The sequence below is a fragment of the Felis catus genome, chromosome B2, assembly GCF_018350175.1.
Source record: "Felis catus isolate Fca126 chromosome B2, F.catus_Fca126_mat1.0, whole genome shotgun sequence".
NCBI classification, from domain to species: domain Eukaryota; kingdom Metazoa; phylum Chordata; class Mammalia; order Carnivora; family Felidae; genus Felis; species Felis catus.
In genome coordinates, this window is record NC_058372.1 from 78,703,044 (window position 1) to 78,726,621 (window position 23,578).

At 36.5% G+C, this 23,578-nt stretch overlaps 1 protein-coding gene across 1 annotated transcript; it reads left to right on the forward strand.

Annotated features, from left to right (window-relative positions):
* The first annotated feature begins 202 nt into the window (after positions 1–202).
* On the forward strand, positions 203–17,864 carry SPACA1 (sperm acrosome associated 1). Its single transcript, XM_003986364.5, has 7 exons — positions 203–520; positions 6,194–6,250; positions 9,831–9,932; positions 10,701–10,807; positions 11,449–11,584; positions 16,971–17,091; positions 17,620–17,864. Exons 1-7 carry the CDS (start codon positions 307–309, stop codon positions 17,774–17,776), a joined length of 894 nt encoding a protein of 297 aa, XP_003986413.1. The 5' UTR covers positions 203–306; the 3' UTR covers positions 17,777–17,864.
* Positions 17,865–23,578: the final 5,714 nt, after the last annotated feature.

Genomic DNA, 23,578 nt, shown 5'->3' on the forward strand with positions numbered 1-23,578 from the left:
TTAGTAACTGAGGAAATGAGCGCAGCTCCTGCCACCGCATGCGCACCTGCCACTCCGGAAAGCGAGCCGCGCGGCCTAAGCCCAGTCGGAAGTGCCGGGCGAGGCGCTACAGGCGGCCCCGCGTGCGTTCCAAGGGCGCTAGGAGCCCGGGAGGCGTTCCGCTTGCCGGTGACGAGCCGTGACGCCTCAATGGTTACCTGGCGCGGCGCGGAGCTTCAGAGTCTGGCGGCTCCTCTCTTCGACGCACCTCTTGTCGGGAGCGGGCGGCTGCGACTGCGTCTTGGTCGGCCATCGGGGCCGAGAACCATGAGCCCCGGGGGCGCGGGGTGCTCCAGCGGGCTGCTGCTGACCGTGGGCTGGCTTCTCCTGGCGGGCCTCCGGTCCGCGTGTGGGACGAACGTCACTGCCGTCCAGGATCCCAGTTTGGCCCCCGAGGGCGAGGGCGAGAATGAGGGCGAGGAGGAGGCCGAGAACGAGGCCGAGGCTGAGAGCGAGGCCCAAACTCTGCCAGAGGAGGATGGTGAGGGCGGGAGGCTCCTTAACGTGGACCAGCCGAAGGCAAAGCCCTGCTTTCTGTCTGAGGACAATGAGAATTATTAGCCCTGTTAGCATCTGTAGAGCTCAATTGCAAACAGCCTGAATTTATACTTTTTTTCATATGCCTATTGGCCTTGAAGAGACTGTGCTAAGAAAAACAAATAAGCACATTATAGAAATTGTTATATGTGCCTTTTGTTGTTGTTGTTGTTAAGGAGTAGGAGTCGGAAGTAGCCTCTCACCAACAGGAATTATTTTGACTCCTTGTAGTTCTATTTCTTTCCCATTTTATTTTTTTTAAATTTTTTTGAAGTTCCAAATTACTTTGAGGTTGTACTACTTTCCACATTTGATCTTTAGGTTGGAACTCATTGGAATTAAGAATCCCCCTCACTGTGACACATCTTAGACCAAAATGCTGACAAAACTGCCCAGAAGCCCTTTGCCAGCTTCATGCAGCTCCACCTTTGAGCACCTCTGTAGCCTGGTGATAAGATATTTGTACGTTCCACTTCTATCCACAATGGAATGGTAGTAGTAGGAAACACCTATTAAGGATCCAACTACTGGTTTTGTTGGATAATACCTGTTAGCCAAGGGGGAATGAGTCTGTGCTTGTTTCGTAAATTTGCCTTATTCTGCTGGGTCATTAAGCAATAAAACTTGACAAGCCATTAAATATGTTTTATTGGTTAGTAACACATTCTGGTTGGTAGAAAACCAGTTGCAGATTTGCAGCTCAAGGAGACTGATTCCCTTACCCCATAAATGACCTGGCTGAGATTCTTTTAATTTCCTTGGCAGTCTCACATCTCCTAGACATACAGAATAGGTGCTGTATTTATTAGCCTTTCTTTTATTTCCTGATGACATAGTGACCCTCAGCGACAGAAAGAAATTGACTATCTGAGGTTAATGGTGAGATGTAGGTTTGTATTGCCTTGATAACATTACAGGGAGTTTGTCGAGGTCCTTGACTTTGGAAGTGTGAAAGAGACTAGGTGAGAAAACATGTTTTAAGGCAGAATAGCTGTTGCTTCGCTCTAGTTTTAAAAATAATTAACAATTTTAGTATTAAACTGTTCAAGGGATAGTTCTACCTATAATGTGCTAAATAGAGTTTAGGCTAAATCCAGACAATGAAGTTATAATGTCTTAGATACAAATTCAAATGTAGGCAAGGTATTTATTCTCTCACTGTCTCAGTTTTGTCATCTGTGAACTTTAGGGGGTCTACCTTTTGGAATTTTATATGTACAGTTTCATGCGTAGTTGTTTTTTCCTGGGAAGAGTGAGAATCCAGAACCATAACTCTAATTGGAAGTGTCTAAGATTGGAAATTTTCTAGAGCCATTATTAAAATTTGACAAAGCCCCTCAACCCTCCATGGACCAGTAAAAGCAGTCATCACTATTTGCTATCCAGTTCACTTTTTTTTTTAGATTTTAAAGCATTTTACAAGTAATTTACAAGAGTAAGAATAAAGGGTTAATGAAGCAACTTAAATGAAATTTTAATAAGAATGTAAATATGGAAAACTACAAATTTTTATTCCATATTTCCTGGTTTTGAAGATGTATATACCCTAGATGGGCAAGGCACTTTGAATGCAACTAAATGCTCATTAACTGTTATGTATGAATCTGGAATGTATCCATCTTATAAATACTGATTCCAGATTTCAAGTACATCTCTAATAGATTCTAGTTTATTCCTTTGGTTCTTTTTGCACTTGCATTGTCAAAACACAATACTTTTGAAAACTATGAAGCCACATATTTTGTTGATGAGAAGACTGCCATGTTCTTTGCTCCCTAATTGCAAAATGTTTTCATTTTAGATTTATAAATACCAATTAGATGATTGACCCAATGAATTTTATTCATTTCTACATCATCTATTTTCTCTTAGTTACCTTTGTATACATACCTGCCATCATGATCTGTCCATTTACAGACCTTATCAAGTAGATTTTGGGGTATAAGGAGCTTTGAAAAGAAAAGAATATTGTCCATATCCTTTTAGCAAAATAGTATGGTCCAGTTTATTTTCACAAAACATTTCAGGATCAAGTCTTTCCTGTTGAAAGCCTAACTGAATGAAAATACTATATATCCTTTTCATCTTTAGAAATGTAATACTCATTAATCCATTGACTCTTGAGTTATAGAAAATTCATCTAGGATATTTAAGTTATCATCTCTCCTTTTGCTTATGCAATCAATTTCACCATCATCCTTAGCATTTAAGGTGCTGCTCTCTATCTCTATGTTCATCTTCCAATTCATCCAACAATTGTGAAATGTTTCCCTCTGTCAATTTTCTTCTCCTTTTATGGACCAAAAACCAAAAAACGAAATTCAAAAACTTCAACTATGTTCAATGAAAGATGAAAATGGACTAGAAGAAAGGTGCATCTAGAGTTCTTTTATATCTTTCTGAAAGATGATGCAATTTTTTGGACAAAGAAATAAAACAAAGGATGATATAATGGTTATGATTTATTTTACAGTCACATCATCTTTCTAGGCAATTCCAACCACTCTTCCATTTTGTTGTCTTAGTCTTTTTTAAAAAAAACACACACAGCTAGGAATGATCAATAAGTAATAATTAAATCAATCATTACAGATGATGAAATAACAAAATGTTTAAAAAATATAGGAAAAATTACTAAGATATTATGTTAGATTTATACTCATACCCCTTATACCCCCCATACCTTTTATACCTTTTATACACATAATGGTATACCTATACCTAAATCCTTAGATTTATAGTTATCCTATACCTATAAGCTTACATTTATAAAAGAACCAAGAACAGACCTACATAATAATTGCAAAATAAAAAAAAAAATTGCAAAATAGAATGAGTTTCATTCTATAAAATAAGTTTTATCCTATATAAATATAACTATTTTCTCTTTTTCTTTGGAACACCTCTAAGAAAGAATAAAAGTTATGAAATATCAACCTTACATATAAACTCTTAAAAAAGAAACTCAAAAGTTAAAATTGGATTCTGATGGTATATACCAACAGTTAAAGTGTGATGAGAATTGAAGAAAACATTCCAAGATTTGCCAGAACAAAAAAGATGAGGATCATTATCTACATCATGGTGGATGCCAGGCTTTTATTAGTAAAGTCTAAAACCCAGTAGATTTTTAAGGAAGACTCATCACATTCTTGACTCCTATTGAAGTTACTATTGAAATTTCTACTCATTTTCACCTGTTCTTCTATCAAGTTAAGACAGCCTATTAGTATTTTGGGGACAGTTAGCTTTCGGCTCTATATGTAAGACTTTTATTTCTCTTAAGGTTTCATTTTGTTAGACTTGCCTGGTATTCCAACCTGTCATTTTTAGAGCCAGATTTATTTTCAAACATATTTGCTATCCTTTCTAGTTTTTCAGAATCTCTGGATTCAGTCAGCAGGATGCCAATATTTTCCAAGTCAGTAATAAAAATATTAAACAGGACAGAGTCCTGTGACACATCATTCCTTACAAATTGGCACCAAGCAATTACTTAGCATCAGTGGATATTACTGTTTAGCAAGTTACACATAAAAAGTTTACTGACATTCAGACTGTATTTTTCCTTTTTACTCATAGATGTATAACAGGAAATTTTGACAAGTATCACACTGAAGTCCAGGTACATGTAATTTCTGTGACTCACCAGTATAGGATTCCCATCAAAAATGAAAGTTGGGGGCACCTGGGTGGCTCAGTTGGTTAAGCGTCCAACTTTGGCTCAGGTCATGATCTCGCAGTTTGTGAGTTTGAGCCCCGCATTGGGTTCTGTGCTGACAGCTCAGAGCTTGGAGCCTACTTTGGATTCTGTATGTCCCTCTCTCTCTCTGCCCCTCCCCTGCTCATGCTTGCTCGTTCTCTCTTTCTCTCTCAAAAATGAATAAACTTTAAAAAAAAATTAAAAAAAAAAACTCTGATATTGAGGTGTTCCTGGGTGGCTCAGTCAGTTGAGCATCTGACTCTTGATTTCAGCTCAGGTCATGATCCCAGGGTCATGGGGTTGGGCTCCATGCTGAGTGTGGAGTCTGATTAAGGTTCTCTCTCTCTCTCTCTCTCTCTCTCTCTCTCTCTCTCTCCCCCCCCCCCCCGCTCTGTCCCCTCTGCCCCACCCACACTCATTCTCTCTTTCTCAAAAAATAAAATAAAAAGAAAGTCATTGAATGACCTAATGGGCAATCAAAGCCAAAAGGGACTTTAGAGATCATCTGATTAAATCCAGTCTTTCTGGAGTTAGGAGAGCTTAAGTAACTTTCCCAAAGTTGCATAGGTAGTGAATAGTGGGGCTGATTAATAGTTTTTTCTAATGGTTTTTTAAAAGAAGTTGTATTTAAAAGCTAATACTCATCCTCCTAACTATGTTTTCTATGTTCAAGATTTGTCTTTTAATTTATATCTCATAATGTGCCAGCAGAAAGTATCCAAGCATTTCAAGCAAAAATGTCATTTCAAAATTGATCATGATAGGCCAAATAATTTAACAAAGTCAATATTAATTTACTTAACATGTATACACCAACAGCATACTATTATTCAGTATATTTGGTGCTTGTAAATATAGAATAACAGTGTTTATGAATGTATTGTCTAACAGTAATCAAAATAGGAAAAACTGTGATGTGCACTGACTGTGAATGAAGTTATGCTATCTTAAGCATGTTTGCAGCAGTAAATAAGTTACAGAATGTTTTCACATATGTTATCTCATTTAATTCTTACAATAATCAAATAAGATAGATTTTCCTTTTCAGATTTTTGCAGAAGAGTTAAGTAGGCCTGACAGAGTTTTAAGTAATTTGATCAAACTCAGATGATTAGTGGTAGAAGAAGCAATGTGGACCCCAATTCCAATGCACTTTCCCATGTAATATTGTTAATTTAGGATGCAATGCTTTAAAAAAAATTCTAACCCCTCATGTAATATTTTTTATATTGAGATATTAGTCCTAATCTGCTGTGAAGAATTGGCTGGTGGAAATCATGCCAGATTAGAAACAGAGAAATGTGATTTGAAAGTAATAATATTTAACTACTCAAACACATGTATATTTATAAATTATCCTGATAAATAAAGTGTTGGGATAAATTCTTGGGAATAATCTATCATCTTAACTTAAGAATGTATAGAACCAACCTATAACAGAGATTTTAATGAACATTTGGGATAAAGACTTATTTTTGGATGGAAATGATGCACTCATGATGCACTCACAATTTTTTTTTTGGAAAATAGAGAATAGAAAAAATCGGGCCTTACAGTTGGCAGGCTTTTGTTTTGTTTTGTTTTTCTGACCTATAGAACTTTAACTCACCATGTATTAAGTTGATGAAAAAAATTATTTTTAATTTATATAAGAGTTTAAATATAGACCTTCTTTGCAAGGTATTTCCTAATTTAATTCATTACTTTCACGATTTAGGCTTCTTTTGATTTAAGCAATAATAGAAGATGTACTAGGAATGACATTACTTTTCTGATTTAAAAAGTTAAAAAACTTTTTTTTGATTAAAAACTATCTGCTTCCCATGAATGCTTGTATCCTTCACCCTCAAGTAGTTTTTCACTTAAAAAAGTGTTTACATGATTAAATAATGTATCTTTGCACTTTATATTTAGTTTCAAATAATACAGCAGTCAAAGAAGTAGAATTTGGGATGTGCACCGTTACATGTGGTAAGTAGCATAGAGCAGATAAATCAACAATATTGTAATTTGGTGGGAAGGAAAGGTAAAAGCTGTTGAAAATTTTTATTTGTAATTTGTGTGCTCTTATTTATCTCTTAAACTATAATTTGCACACAAAGCTCAAAAGGTAAGATATTGTCAGTTCATAACCCCTAAGTCTTATTTTAAGCCGGCTCCCTATATTTTTTTGGCACTTAAACTGCCTTCACTAAGTAAAAGTTTATCTCACAGATGTTCAGAAGATGAAGATCTTTCGATGCATCTCACAGATGTCTTCCCACACACTGCGTGGCAAATCTATCAAGAAATTTGTGTATTTGTAATACTCTATTATAAATTCTACATTTCTCCAATTCATATGTTATGTCTTGGGGAAAAGAGGTATTAGCTTTGGGGGAAAGATAATATTCACAAACTATGACTTTTTTCCATCATTCCATGAATAGAAATTGGACATAATATCTCTCACATGGGGGTGGGATTAAGGTTACATGTGCTATAATAGACCAGTGTTTCTCAAACTTAAGTGTCCACCCTAAGTGCCTGCAGAGCTTGTTAAAACCCAGGCTGCTGGGCCTACCCTGAGTTCCTAACTCATTTGGTCTTTGGAGGAGCCTAAGAATTTGTATTTCTAAACAAGTTTACAAATAAAGCTGATGCTGCTGGTTAAAAGACCATATTTTAACAACCACTTTGAGAACCACTATAGACAGACTAGCATGCTGATAAGCCAATAGATAACTCAATGAAATTCCGTTTATTCTAAATTAGAACCTGTCTTGCAAAAAGGATAGTGATGGGAGGGAAAGACAAAAACCAAAGGGTAAGAAGACAGCAATCCATGCAGATGTAGAGCAGAATTGCTTTTTAAAACTACACCTGAATTACTTATATTTAAGATAATATATTTTCATTGTGGCAAAATAAACCTAACATAAAATTTATTATTTTTATCATTTTTAAATGTACGACTGGTAATCTTAAACATGTGCATATTGTTGTACAATGATTACCACCATCCATCTCCAGAACTTTTTCATCATCCCAAAATGAAAACCCCATACCCATTAAACACGAACTCCCTGCTCTCTCCCCTTCCCCCAGCTCCTGACAACCACTGTTCTACCTTCTGCCTCTTAAGATAATTTTAAAACTATTTTTTGACCTTAAATTCTTACTGGGTCAGAGTCAGAAATGAGAGGAATACATGTAATAAACCTGTGAATATTCATTTGTAATTTATATCTTTCTTTTGCTGCTTGCTTGAGAAATTTTCACAGGTAGAGAATTATTTTTAAGACAATTCTAGTAATTTATAGTGTATTACTCTATTATTTAAAGATGTGTTTCAAAAATTATATATTTGCTCATTCATCAAATCATTTTTTGAATTTTGCCTGCTATGTGCCAGGCATTGTTACAGGTGCTGGAATAAAGCAGAGGAAACTCCTTGCATTCAAGGAGTGTATATTTTAGTAGGGGCAAAGAGAAAAATAATATTCAAACATGTAACATGTCAGATGGTGATAAATTCTAAGGAGAAAGATAAACCATAAAAGGTAATATTTCACATCTAAAATATTTTAAAATATTTTCAAACTTTTTTGGTTTATAACAGAACTATTTAGAGGGGAAAAAACTGCTTTGGTGATAATTCTATTGAACTCCCAAAACAATATTTTAGCAGTCAAAAAATTTTCTTTTTCTGGAATACCCAGGCAGATTTTTAGGTTTACTTGGACTTACAGAAAATCTCACACCTACACATATCATCGCAATGAACTATATTTGGCTAAATAAATTCCTAATTAAATTTGCTTGGAAAATATTTATGCAGTTCAGAATAAGGCTGTGCATCTAGTGAGGTACCTTTCATAAATTCAAGCAGAGCTATACTGCAACCATTCTCAGGCATCTCTTTTAATCAAAAGAAATCTTTCCTCAAAGAGTATACTTATCATGATGAGCACTGAGTAATGCATAGAATTGTTGAATCACTATATTGTATACCCAAAACTAACATAACACTGTATGTTAACTACACTGGAATTAAAATAAAAACATAATTAAAAAAAAGATCTTTTCTCTCCCAATCTTCATCTCCTTATCTCATGTAGAGTCCTCTCCCTTGCTACTCAGTTTGGTCCATAGACCAGCTGCATCAGCATCTCCTGGGAGCTTGTTAGAAACACAGAATCTCAGAACCTACTCCAGACCTACTGAATCAGAATTTGCATGTTAATAAGATTTCCAGGTGATTGCGTGCACTCTAAAGTTTGAGAAGCACTGTTGTAAGTCATCTGTCACTGTTGTAAGTTGACTTCAACTTGCCCTTGAGAATGGGTTTTATGATTAACATCTTTAGAGGCTGAAAGAGGGAATCTGGTAGACAAGGAAATCAAGATGTACTGTTCCTTAGCCTGTGACTACACTGTCTTATCACAGGTCACTTCTCCATACGACATGTTTATCATGTCACTGATTGAGCATTTATCATGTTCCTCAATTCTGGCAATGAAAGGCAAACCCAGTGGAGATCTGAGATCTCTTAGTAAAGACTTGATTTCTTTTTGTAAAAAAGTGTGGTAATTCTAAAGAGAGTATCTTACTAGAAATTGAGATTTAATAGTTTCTCCTCCTATATTTAATTTAGATTTTACTAAATCTAATTTAGATTTTACTAATCTAAATATTAAAAAGCATCATTTGTGTTTTAAAATGTGATTCTGGCAGGGCACCTGGGTGGTCCATTTCATTAAGCGTCTGACTCTTGATTTCAGCTCAGGTCATGATCTCACAGTTCTTGAGTTCGAGCTCTCTGGTTCTACACTGACAATGTGGAGCCTGCTTGGAATTCTCTCCCCACCCCCCCCCCCCCCCCCCGCCCCATGGCTTCTCTGCCCCTTCCCCCCTCTCAAAACAAATAAATAAACATTTAAAAAAGAATAAATTTACTGTGATTTTGGGAATGTTCTCTAGAGTTCCAAAATCTCTTCTAAAAGTTCCATGCCAGATGAATTTGGGAGATCCTGTGTCCTACTGTATTTCATCAAATCTAAGACTTTATCAGCTATAAGAAGCATATTTTATGCACCTCTAAAATGGAAAAATGCGGCCAATTTGTCACATGTTGTCAATTCAAAGGTAAATTCTGATTTCAAAAATGTTAAAATGTAAAAATTTTACTTCTTCAATCAGTGAAAGCTTATACACTATAGCACACTAATTTCCTTAGCATATTCAAAGTTCTCCCCAAATTCTGTAAATAAAGAGGACACTTTAATTTTATTTAATGTATCATTTTCAAATGTCTAATTGTGGAATCCCTTTTCTTATGCTAACAACCAGAGGAACTAGTGTTTCATGTAACTCATTTTGGGAAATGCTGTTTTATGAAATAATTCAAAATGAGGGGCATAAAATAATTCTAAGCATTACCTCCCTGAAGTTAGGAATTTAACTTCTGAAATTAGAAGTCTCAAAAAAAAAAAAAAAAAAAAAAGCCTAGGTGGAAAAAGAAAAGAAACTGGAATGAATTTTTCGTAACACTTGGTTTCTTTTACCAAAGGTGTTGGTATTAGAGAAGTTATCCTAACAAACGGATGCCCTGGAGGTGAATCCAAGTGTATTGTACGGGTGGAAGAATGCCGTGGACCAGTAGATTGTGGCTGTGAGTTGGATTCTGTGTTGGGGGGGGGAGACAGAAGGGAAAAGTTTACTGTGGGGAAATAGCCTTAACCTCAGGCTGCCATGAGTGGAAGGAGCTGATCAATACTGAAAGGAAACTTAATAAAACTTAAAATTCCAGTTCTCTAGACAGTAATAGCTCTGAGTGCCTTTCCATTTTCGCTTTACATTTTTTCAGTTATGTCTAAAATTTAACGTATATTCTCTGTAATACACTAGAACCTTATTATACTCAGGGCCTGTGATCAAGGCTGTGCTATAGTGAAATACTTTTGACACTTTGGTCTTGACAAGTGATTGGCATGATTATCAATAGATTGGCAGACTTTAAACTGAGAACTTTGAGGTCTGTTCTATGTCAAATTACACTACTTTGAGAGTTCATTACCTCTAGTGGTAATCCTAATCAATAAATGGAATCCTTAACCAATAAATGGAAAGCCACTAACAGATCTCAAAGTTTAATCTAATAGATCACTAAATTGGTTGCCTTTGCTATATATTCTGCAGAAGGAACAGACAGCTATGGTGTCTCCCACCTGCTTCTTTTAATGACTTTACTTTGCATCCATTATTCCTCTCTGCTCTTCTACACTCAAACTTTCAATAATAATTTTGATAACGTCCAGCATATAATTGATTTAAAAAAATTGATTTTATAATTTATATAGTGGCTTTTAAAAGTAGCCTTTGTATAAAGCAATTTATAATGCCCAATGGTATATATGTATTTAATTTTCCTTGTTTTTAGGGGGTAGACCAATTTCAGAAAGTCTTGACAGTGTTAGAATGGCATGTACTCATATATCTCCTGTAAATCGTTTCAAATATATTTGGAAACTTCTAAGGCCAGAGCAAGTAAGTCATGAATGTATGTAATGTGGTGCTTTCTAGTGAGTGATAAAATTTGTGTCCCAGTGCTTGATGACTATCAGAAAACTCTTTCTTTAGAAACAGTTTGCAAAAATGAAGTTAAAAATCTTACAACTTTGTTATTACTGGAATTTAAAATTTTTCATTATTAAGTGGGGCTAAGTCTATATATGTCTTGGGGTCAGCTATTATCAAAACTTAAAAACATCCATTTTATATAAAGTTTTCTATTTTGGAAGCAAATTTTTCATTTGTTTGCCTAGGAGTTGTATCAGGATAATAGTAGCTAACATTAATTGAGGGCTTATTAAGTGTCAGACATACACCAAGTGCTACAATTTCTTTTAACCCACATAACAATCTATGAGGTAATCCTTATCATTACACCCATTTTACAGATAAATAACTGAGAAGCAATGGGAAACTTGTCCTGGGTCACATAGGCAGGAAATGGTAAGGTTGGTACTTGATTGTCTGGATTGCCTGACTCTAAAATCCATGTGTATAATTAATTACTGTCCTAGACTGAAAGACAATGACTACTCTTTTGTTATGAGGAATAAATTGTTTCCTGATCTTAAGTCCACATAAAGAATATTAGGACTTTTTTTTTCCTTTTTAAATAGCAACCCGTTATCCTTGCAAATGATTCAGCAATCCTGGAAGTACGCAGGGAAGTTCGCCCCTTGGTTTTCGAGTGTGCCACCTTGGATAATAATGAAATAGTAGCATCTATTAAATTCACAGTCTATACAACAAGTGGTAAGTGCCCAGTAATGTTTTTGTTTGCTTATATCAAACTTTAAAAAGCATCAAAATCATTTGGAGGACACCTTGCAACACAGATTGATAACCCTACCCCCAGGGCTTCTGATTCAGTAGATCTTGGGTGGGGCTGGCAGAATAGTTTGCATTTCTAACAAGTTCCCAGGTGCTGCTGGTCCAGAGACAACATTTTGTAAATCACTGGTTTTTATCATTTAGACTTTCTACAAGGTGATGCTTAATTTCCTTAAAAAGAATTTTTTTTTTACTATTTATTTTTGAGAGAGAGATAGGCAGAGCACAAGCGGGGGAAGGGCAGAGAGAGACAGACACACAGAATCCGAAGAAGGCTCCAGGCTGAGTTGTCAGTACAGAGCCTGACTCAGGGGTTGAACCCACGAACTGCAAGATCATGACCTGAGCTGAAGTTGGTGCTTAACCGACTGAGCCACCCAGGGACCCCAGTGGTGCTTAATTTCTTTTTCACAAAGTAGAGTCAGATGTGTTTCACTTTGAGAAACTGGTGCATTCCTGAAGTGTTTCCAAAGAACAGTCCTCTAACTTGAATTATATTATTTTACTTCTATCACAAAAGTGGAAGTGCATACATAGAATGCTCATGGATACACAACAATTTTGGCACAGTAAAATAAATAAAATTAAGAAACGTTATGTCAAAACATGGCTTTTTAAAAATTATTCATTTGAAGAAAATATTTTTTTGATGAAACAATAATGTGGTCCTCAATTTTTGTCACAAAAGGCAAATCTTGTCCTGAACATAACTTTAAATGTTAGAAACTGTATTTGTCTTGTAAAATTAATCCATGGGCGTATCCTTCCAGTTTAGACTACAATGTCTAATATCTCTAATTATTTTCTTTTGTTCAGTTGTTCTTAACTAGTTTTACCATTGTTGTCATTGTTATTGACGGTATGAGGGGGCTTGGTCACAAAATCTTTTGAGAATCCAATCAAGATTCAAGAGGCTTTTCCCAGAAAAATGCCCACATAAACAAACATGCCAAGAGCTACCTGTTATTTTAAGAGAGTTCATGGATTTCTTGAAGCTATTTCTCAATCCCATGTAAAGAATTTTTGCTGTAGTTTAGAGATACCATACAGTGTAAAGACAGCATAACACTGTTTATCAAAATGGAAAAAAGCTAAAATATTTTGGAGGTGACTTTTAAAAATAAACTATAACTTTTTTTGATGTGTTTAGTGTCTTTAAAAAAAACATTTATGGTGAAAGCTAATAATCTTGCTCTTCAGTTGAGATATCAAGTGTTATTAAAAGGATAATTTCAATAAAGTACTAAAAAAAGGCAAGAAAGGGCCAAACCTCATCAAACTAAAACATATCTCAGTAGGTACTAACTAGTTCAGGGTATTTATGGTTTGGGGGCCATTCTCTCTTTTTGTCCCTACAGCCTAATCCTTGTTAAGACCATACCTCTTCCTATGATTAGAAGTCAATATGCATTTGATATTGTGTAAGCTAAGGGCTAGAACACAGACCCCAAAATGTTAGCCCTTAAATGAGACAAAGTTGACTTCTCTCTTGTAGCAAGTAGTTCAAGGCTGATGGGTTAGCTCTGCCATCTCAGGACATGCGCTGGTTAAATGACAAAATGTTTTCAGAACACTTTGGTATCAGTTTCTTTTGACAGTTGGGAACACCACTGCGATAGACCCTTTTGGCTATTTGGACACTGAACAAATATTTTGTCTATAAATGTATAAATGTCACCACAATATGGCACTGGCTTGAAACAAGTACACAATTGCAGTATTGTTAGGGTAAATATGATTTAGTTAATGAAAATTTCCCATCCATTCCCTTTACATCAGATTTTTCACTTCCACAACAGTTGTCTTTATAATCAGACATTGTTATGGATTGAATTGTGTTTCCTTTCTTAAGTCCTAACTCCCCGAACCGCAGAATGTGACTGTATTTGGAAATAGGATCATTGAAGATGTAATTTGTTCAGTTAACATAAGGTCATACATACTAGAATGGAGTGGGCCTTTAATTCACCATGACTGGTATCCTTATAAGAAGAGGGAAATTTGGACACAAACACAGAATGAGAAGGATGAGAATGTCATGTGAAGACACAAAGACACACAGGGAGAAGACAGCCATGTGAAAGCAGAGGCAGAGATTAGGGTTATGTTGCCACAAGTCAGGGAACATCTGGGGCCACCAGAAGCAGGAAGAAGAAAGGAAGGATCTGCCCCCAGAGACTTTGGAGGGAGCAAGGCCTTACCAACACCTTGCATTCAGACGTTTAGCCTCTAGAACTTTGAGGCAATAAATTTCTGTTTTTAAGTCACCCAGTTTGTGGTACCCTAGAAAACGAATGCAGGCATAAGCTTAGTTTTTCTAAGAAGCTAGAACATCGAAATTCACCTATTTTCATTAAAAAATCTCAATAGGAAACACAGCCCACTTTTTTTTTAGGTATAAAAGTAATCAAGATATAAAAATAATCCATGCAAGAAGACTACTGTTGAAGTATCTAGATACTACCATCAGCATTTTACTATTGATCTATCCATCCTTCTATAAATCCATTGATCCATATTATTTTTTCAATGCATTTCAACATAATTTGCTAATGTCTGCATACTTCCCATAGAAATTTCACTCTCCATCCTCTCTAGGCTAGTATTGCAGGGTAGTGAATAAATGGCAAGGAATTTTGCCATTTCTTCTTCTCAGGTTTTAATACTAAAAGGTGTCTTTCATTCGAGCTTAAAAAATCTCACTGCCGTCTCTAAATCTAAAATTATCAAAAACAAAAAGATTTTTAAAAATCTAACAGTGTTGGAATATCAATATGATGTGATTTCTCTGTCATACTTGAAACTATTTAGTGAGATCACTAATTGAGTTTATACCTCTGGCATTAGAAAGAAGAAAATAATTGAGTTTATACCTCTGGCATTAGAAGAAAAGTGAAAAATTGTAGTCCTTCATGTTTAAAGAGTAGGAAGAAAATCCAGGCAAATAAGCAGTTGAAATTGCCCATACAGGAAACTATTACTGATAGGGTGGTACTTACCAAAATTAAACTATTACAAGATATAAACAGCTTGCACAAATCATTAAACCTCCCTGAACATTGGTTTACTTATCTGTGTAGTTCAGTAGTTGCATTTGGTAATCTCTCTGGTCCTTCTTCACACGAATTCTTTATGGTTCTATGATTTATGAACTGGGAAGAACCAAAAGAAAACTATATAATTGGTAAGGTAAGTAAAATTTGATATAAATTGGCTTTTCACCAATTTACAACGTAACAATGTTATAATACATATGGTAGACTGGCTTTGTCTATTTAATAGACTTATTTGCAAGAAGAGCAGAAAGATATGGGAGAGAATGTCTAATTTAAAAGTACTCTGTGGATATTTGTATAAAAACATAAACCTCTAGCCCTATCTTACAAAATTTCTAAAAATTAGAGATATATCATAGTCCTAAATGTAAACACTAAAGCCATAAAGCTTAAAAAAGGAAACATAAGAAAATATCGCATGATTCAGGAGTAGGCAAGGGTTTCTTAGATATGACTCAGAAAACAATCACCATAAAAGGGAAGATTGATAAATTAGGCTTCATCAAAATTAAAAACTTTAGCTCATTAAAAGAAATCAGTCAGTTTGGGTACAATCAGTTTGGGCAAAGATCTTACAGTTTCTTGGAAAAATAAAGTGTACCTCCACCTTATGACCCAGCACTTCCACTCTTAGGTATTTATCCAAGAGAAATGTACATTTGCAGATGACTTGAATAAAAATGTTTGCAGCAGTTTATTTGTAATAGCCTAAAGCTGTAACAGCCTGAATGTCCATCAGTAGGAAAATGAATAGACAAATTGGACTACTACTCGTCAATAAAAAAGAAAAAAAAAAAACTATTGATACATGCAGCAGTGTAGGTGAATCTCTAAAATAGGCTGAGTAAAAAAAGCCTTACACTAAGGAATATATAGTGTATGTTTCCATTCCTATAAAGTTCTAGAACAGGCAGAACTAATCTGTAGTAGAAAAGAAAATCAGGACAGTAGTTGCCTCTGGAGGATGGGGCAGGGATTAACTGGGAGGGGCTAAAGGGAGTCTCTGGGGTATAGCAATAGCCTGAGTCTTCATAGGGTTTGAATTATATATGTGTGTTTGCATTTGCCAAAATAAATGTACATTTAAAATCTTTGTGCAATTCGTGGTAAATTTTACCTCAAAAGAAAAAGTATAAACAAGTATTGAACTCTAGTTAATGATATGCATGTTGAAGACTTTTGTGGGGAATTGGCAGACATTAGCAAATTATGTTGAAATACATTGAAAAATTAAGATGGATCAATGGATTTATAGAAGGATGGACAGATGGAGAGTAAAATGTTGATGGTATCTAGGTGGTGGGAATACAGGATGTTCACTGTTAAATGCTTTCAACTTTTCTGCATGTTTGAAAAGGACATTTCATGTCCATCAACCGATCAATGGATAAAGAAGATGTGGTTTATATATACAATGGAGGGGCGCCTGGGTGGCGCAGTCGGTTAAGCGTCCGACTTCAGCCAGGTCACGATCTCGCTGTCCGTGAGTTCGAGCCCCGCGTCAGGCTCTGGGCTGATGGCTCGGAGCCTGGAGCCTGTTTCCGATTCTGTGTCTCCCTCTCTCTCTGCCCCTCCCCCGTTCATGCTCTGTCTCTCTCTGTCCCAAAAATAAATAAACGTTGAAAAAAAAAATTATATATACAATGGAATACTACTTGGCAATGAAAAAGAATGAAATCCTGCCATTTGCAGCAATATAGCTGGAACTGGAGGGTATTATGCTAAGTGAAATAAGTCAGTCAGAGAAAGATAGATATCCTATATTTTCATTTATATATAAGTGGAACTTGAGAAACTTAACAGAAGACCATGGGGGAAGGGAGGGAGGAAATAGTTACAAACAGAGAGGGAGGGAGGCAAGGCATAAGAGACTCTTAAATACAGAAAACAAACTGAGGCTGGATGGGGGGTGGTGTAGAGGGGAAAATGGGTGATGGGCGTTGAGGAGGGCACTTGTTGGGTTGAGCACTGGGTGTTGTATGTAAGCAATGTATCACAGGAATCTACCCCCAAAACCAAGAGCACACTGTACACGCATATGTTAGCCAATTTGACAGTAAGTTATAATAAAAAAAAAGAAAGAAAGAAAAGGACATTTCAAAGGTGATGAGCAAGCTTACTAATAACTTTCTTTCCACTAATTCTTCCTGTATTTTTCTAAAGTTGTTTTTTAGATGTGAAGTTTCCATTTAGATATGTATCTCCTTTTTTATACATTGGTAATAACCATCAGGTGTGTGTGTTTTCTCTAGAATTGCAAATGAAAAGATCAAGCCGACCAGACACTGATGCAGTCCTAGTTTTTGTGCTGACCATAGGAGTTATTATCTGTATATTTGTGATCTTTGTACTGATATTCATAATTGTAAACTGGTAGGTAAAGGGCTCAGCTGAGTCATCACCCTTGCTTGATGTCCTCCTTGTCTGTCCCCACTTCTTGTTTGATGAATCCAAAGCTCTGTCCATAATGCCTCCTATATGTATCTTGAAACAGTCCAACACCCTCTATACCTCCTGCAACTATTCCATTTCAGGCTAATCTCATGACTTGCTTCCCAGCCACAAAAGAGCTTGAAATGCAATTTTTAGAATTTTATATAGTAATTGCTAAAAAAAGTGTTTTGAATGTATATGTGTGTTGTCCAGTTGTAGTTCCCACAACTCTCAAACTTGGTTAGTATAAGCTACTAATTCATTTTTTAAAATATTTCTAATACTTACCTGACTTTACACTCTGGTACAGTCTAAGGACTCATCTACTATCACCATGTAATTGATACAACACAAACTAAAAATAAATCATGACTAAGGAGGCACTTCTATATAGAGCAAATTATATAGATCTATTTAGTTATGGTTTTCATTTCACAAGGGATTTTTGTTTTTGTTTTTTTTCTCTAGGGGGGCAGTCAAGTCTTTCTGGGGGGAGAAATCCTCATCAACTGAGATACCGTCTGAGCTGAGCTTAGTGAGATACAAAGATTCAACTTCTCTTGACCAATCACCAACAGAAATACCTGGAACTGAAGATGAGGCTTTAAGTGAATGGAATGAATGATATATGGAAGATATATAAGAAACAAAAGGAGATTAGAGCATATCAGATTCATTACTATAAAAATAAAATATATGGTTAAATACTTTAATAATTTTGCAAGTGATTTCCCACAGTCTGAGGCTAATGCAATATGAGAAGGGGCTATTGTAACCAGTGTCTTCATGGTAAAGTTATCAAAAATTATTTTAATTTGGGGGCGCCTGGGTGGCTCAGTTGGTTAGGCGGCTGACTTCGGCTCAGGTCCTGATCTCACGGTTTATGAGTTCAAGTCCTGCATCGGGCTCTGTGCTGACAGCTCAGAGCCTGGAGCCTGTTTCGGATTCTGTGTCTCCCTCTCTCTGACCTTCCCCCATTCATGCTCTGTCTCTGTCTCAAAAATAAATAAACATTAAAAAAATTTTTTTAAAAATTATTTTAATTTGTTCTCAACGCTTGCCATTTCAGGTAATCACTTGGTAACATTTACCTAAAGAGGTGCACACACACACACACACACACACACACACACACACACAAAATTCTAAACACATTTTTGATCAATTTGGTCACTTCTAAGGTGATATGCCTATTTTGTCCCAAACAAGAAAAATGTCATATAGAAGATGCCTTGCATATTAGACTTACTTCCTTCTGGGAGCACTGGATTGAACTTCCTAAAGCAAATCATACTTTAGAATTTCTGCAGGGCATATGAATATACAGCATCACTTGTAAAACATGAGATAATAATAATAATAATAACATCAACAACCACCACCTCCACTTAGTAACTATTATGTGCCAAGCATCACTTAAAGCATTTTACATATATTAAGTAATATAACTATGATTGCATATAGGAAATATGTAAGGAGGAAGTGGGGTAGAACTTGGAGATGGCTGAGTAAATGATACATATTTAACATGCCTTGTATTTCTCACAGAAAAAAAAAGCGCATTAAGAACTTTTGAATGTCCACTGATAAGAACCTTCTTTGTGTTTGGTATACAGATGATAACATCTCAAAACCAAGGTACTTATTTCTGAACATCATTACTGTCTTTTTGTATTGTGTCATTATGTGATACTGTTATGGCCAACTATCATGAAAGACACCAAGGCACTAGACAGTTTGATTTGGTAGACTTAACAGATTTTCAGAGGTTTTGATAGTAGCACAAAATATACTGAATTTTTTATAGATGAAGTCTGTGCCAACTTCATTGCTCTTATTACAAGATTTTCCTGATGATACCATTAACTCTGCACATCTGTGAAGAAAACACTGTAAATGGGCATTTATGGTCTACCTCCCTCTAGTAGCCTAGACATTGGCTATGTTGTAGAATTATCCATGCATTCCATTTTATATTTGTATTTGGAAGAAGCAATGAAGAATTGGCTGGAAAGTGATTGTTATTTGTCGTAGGAATTCTACTAGAGACTTTGAGTGAAAAGAAACTGTTTTATTAAAATCTCCCAAAATAATTGTGGGGTTTTGTTTTTTGTTTTTGTTTTCATTTTTGTTTACTTTTTTTTTGGTGACACCCCTTTTCCCTAGATAAGTGTGAAAAAAAAAAAGTCAACCTTCCAAGTTGCCATACTTCCTGATTAAGTATGGCATAGGTGTTAAACATTCTTCAATGGTAATTGTCATCCTTATTTTTAGAACCGTGAACAGTAGTGGTTTCTAACCGTAGTTCAGTGACCATTAATGTTCAGTCAGGTGAACAGGTTTAGTTGTATTTCTGGCTGTCTACTCTCCAGGCATGTGGTCAGATGAGGACCATGTGACTAGTTCTGGCCAATGAGTTATGAGACAAAATTCTAAGTTTCACTTTCAGACTAGAACATTTCACTGTGAAGACATCCAGAGCTTATCTCCTCTCTGCCAGAGCGACCCAAAATGCTTAGATGCTGACTGTACTGACACCTTGGATCCCAGAGTGAGGCTCACATGACACAGGATCTCCAGTCAACCAACTATGGATATGCAGCATGAGATAGAAATAGACCTTGTGATTTTAAGCCACTGAAAGTTAGAGGTTGTTTGATACAGCAGGTTTACTAAGACTATCCTTATTGAGACATAAATGTTTTCTAAAAAACGGGTTTCCATGGTCCTATGAGTTGAAGACTTCTTTAGTGCAGAACTTTCCCTTCAATATGCTATGCACATTGTGACTCTTCAAGAAGGGGATATAGGTATAATTTTTTTAATATTTATTTTTGAGAGAGAGTATGCAGGGGGAGGGGCAGAGAGTGTGGGGGACAGAGGATTGGAAGTAGGCTCTGCACTTACAGCAGCGAGCCCAATGTGGGGCTCGAACACACAAACCATGAGATGACGACCTGAGCCAAAGTCAGACGCTAAAACCGACTGAGCTACCCAGACACCCAAGGTAAATTTTTCAAATTTATTGCTGGTCTGTTGAACAAAAGTGAAAGCATGCATGAATATTAATACTATACCAACTCAGAAATACAGTTTTGAGCAGGACTGTCTGATAGGTCTGTTCACAAGGAGTTAGGCAGGGCTCAGTGAACTAGTCTTTCATAGTGTATAACATACCACATATCAACAATGCACCTTGACCAAAGTAGATATCTGGGTGTTCAAGACTTACCTTGATGGCCTTTCTTAAAATCATCCTATTCCTGAGTCCTCTCTTGAGGACTGTGACCACACTGCACTAGGTTATAATAATCAGCAAACCTTATACTGAAGTAGATTATAATATGTTCGAAGCCTCCATGGAATCACTCCAGGTCTCACAAAGACCCTCTGTCATTTGCCACTTGGTCATAGTCTGCCTGTTGGGGGATCTGTGTCTGCTCTGGTACATGAGGACTCCACTGTACATCGTTAAAGATTTATGGGGCCAGTCACTTCCCTCACCAGGAAGACTCACCCAAGGCATCTTCTAGTCCTATCCACTCCCAAATTCCAGGCATTTGTTACTTTTCTTGGTCACCAAAATGTCCACAGGGAAAGCCTTGAAGTTTGCATCTGGTTTCAGAAGGTAAATGAAGCGAAGCAGTTATGTATCCAAAAGAAGCCTTCCTTTTTTGTACCTCAAGGCATTGGTCTCTGCAGATGCAACAGCAAGACTTTTTGAAGAGTTCAGGCAACAACCTACTCAACAAAAAAAATCCTACGTTTGTCCTTTCATTCAACTAATATTCATTGAGCCATTCCTATGAGCCAGATACTGTACTAGGCATTAGAAATACAGTTTGGAGGGGGGCAGATAAGATCCCTCTTCTTTTGGAGTTTGTCATTTACCTAGGAAACAGACATTACAATTAACCATAACCGAGATTAATATATTGAAGAAAATCTGCAAGCTTCTGTGAAGCTGTAGGAGGGGAAATAACATTAAAAGAGACTTAACCCCTGAATAGGTGCTACTTTGGTTAACAGGGGGGAGAGCCTAGGCAGAGGGAAGAGCAGGTGTGAGGTCTCTGAGTCAGGAAAGAGCATGACACATTCTGAGAGAAGGCTAGCTGAGCTGGAGTGTGGAAAAAGGAGGAAAAAGTGGTGGGAGATGAGGCTGGGAATGTATGCAGGAGCAGGTGATATATATATACATGTAAAATAATATAGCCAAATGGCCTGAGAATACGTATAGGAAGGATTCAGTGTTGAAATTGGTACTCCTGAATGTTTTGCCAAACCACATTACCACATGCCTTCCTGGACATTCATTATAGGCCTTTTGATAATGACGATTGTTGATCCTTACCTAGATAAGGTCGTCTATATTTTAAGCTGGGTTCCTTTGAGTGAAATGCAACATCTCCTTAATTAACCCTAATTTTCTTCCATAAGAATTCCTAACTCACTCTCATGTTATTCAGCTAAGACCTAGAAACAGGAGTTTGAGAGCTTCCAACAATGACTAGGGTTGGTGGGCACACCTCTAAGCCAGCAACAAGTTAGAAGGTGGTTAATAGACATAGTAGGCTACAGTTTCCTACAATTTTGGACATGACATATAATGAATCAGATAACGTTATTCATCATGTTGAAATACATTCCAATTTCCTTCTGTTAACATATGCATAATATTTCAATTCAAAATGATTTTCTTCCCGGAGTAGTTCTAATACAATCTGTATGTTCTCTGTTTCTGTCTTCTTGATCTCTTAAAAATGGATGCGATTTTTCTATTTTGGTTCCACTTTAACTGTATTTTAAATCTACTTCTCCAGTTATTTTTTGTTATATCCTGGAGGACAATCCTTTTGGAATTCATAACCTATCTCTGTTGTGATCCACCATCTGTCTCAAGGAACAGAGAAGCCATTTACACGGTTATTTAGGCTTTGAGGTTACCGCAATTTTATTATCTGTGATCAAGTCATTTGTATGATGGAAAACAGTTTGTCTTTTACAGTTTTCTGATTCCTGTTGAAAATAAAACTTGGATGTTGCTTATCAAGTGTTTGTTCACCATATAAAGGAAACAAAATGCAAAAAAAGGACACATCTTTCTTTGATATTCAATTTCTACATTTTGTGGAAGTGTCAAGTGTATTTAAATTAATGATAGGTATTTAAGTCTTTTTCTTGAAAAAAGAAATTTAGGATTAAGCAGTAATCATTTAAATCATGCTCTTAGAGACATGTATACTAGTTTATTATTTTTCCTTATGTATTTATAAATAGAGATCTTATTTGAAATTAATTCTGTATGCTCTATAGTGAATATTTTCATCAGAAATGAAGTGTATTAGTATCTCTACTACAGCAAAGGTTCAAAGGTGACAAATGAGCAAAGGTTCAAAGGTGACAAAGAGGGTATAGTTCAGTGGTAGAGCATTTGACTGCAAAAGTGGCAATTAAATATTGCTTTATATGATGACAGGATATGTCCTTGAGAAATGCTTCCACAGCGGTAGAGGATTTTATGCTGAGCTACCTGTAATGCCCACTGAATTTCTCTTTCATTCAGATAAACGTTTTGTGTATGCGTGTGTGCATTATTTGTTGAGGACAATAGAAAAATCACAGCTTCCTTTCTGTACATTAATCTTCTTTTCTTGACAGATATGGTCTTCTTCCAGGCATTACTGAGACAAAACTCAAGGTGCTTTTGGACACACTGGTTGGGTTTAAGCCCTCTCATCGAAGAGGCATTGTGAGATTTGTATTATTTACGCGGTACCCCAAGGTAACACCAATAAGTGCTTTACAAGGAACAGAAATCATCTGACAGTAATGAAATCATGTTCTTCCAGAACAAACAATATAAGGCCCTAGAGGTAATAGGGACAGGAAAGAGTACAGTACAAGCAATACTCTTTTGTATACTCTGGGGGAAAGCAGCATACAGAATACAGTTATTAGAGCTAGCAAGCTTCATAAAGGAAGTGGATCTGCTGGGTTTCTTTGCAGCAGGACTAGGAGCTGTATTGTGCAAACAAGTTGGGAGGTCTGTGGGGGAGGATGATGTCAGGTATTGGCCTGAAGTTAGGAGCACCTGAGTCTGACGGTTGAAGATGCCAGAGTTGATGACAGGGCCAGAGGAAGGAGTGGGGGTGTGTGTGGACTGGGGGCATGTAGGAAGGATGAGGAAGAATTATAAGCAGGTGGAGTTGGGGGAAAGGCTGGAAGGTGAAGAGAAGCCAAAGCAGAGTGGGAGAAACATAGTCTGAACAGCAGGAAAGGAAAATGGACTTGGCAGTAACATTTGGCAAAGATTGGAGTAGGAACTGATGAGAAAGAGGCCAATGAGAAGGAGTTTGTGTAAATCAAGGCAGGATGTGATGAGTGTCTTGGCAGCAGAGAGAAGTAAAAAAGAACAGATTTTAGAGAA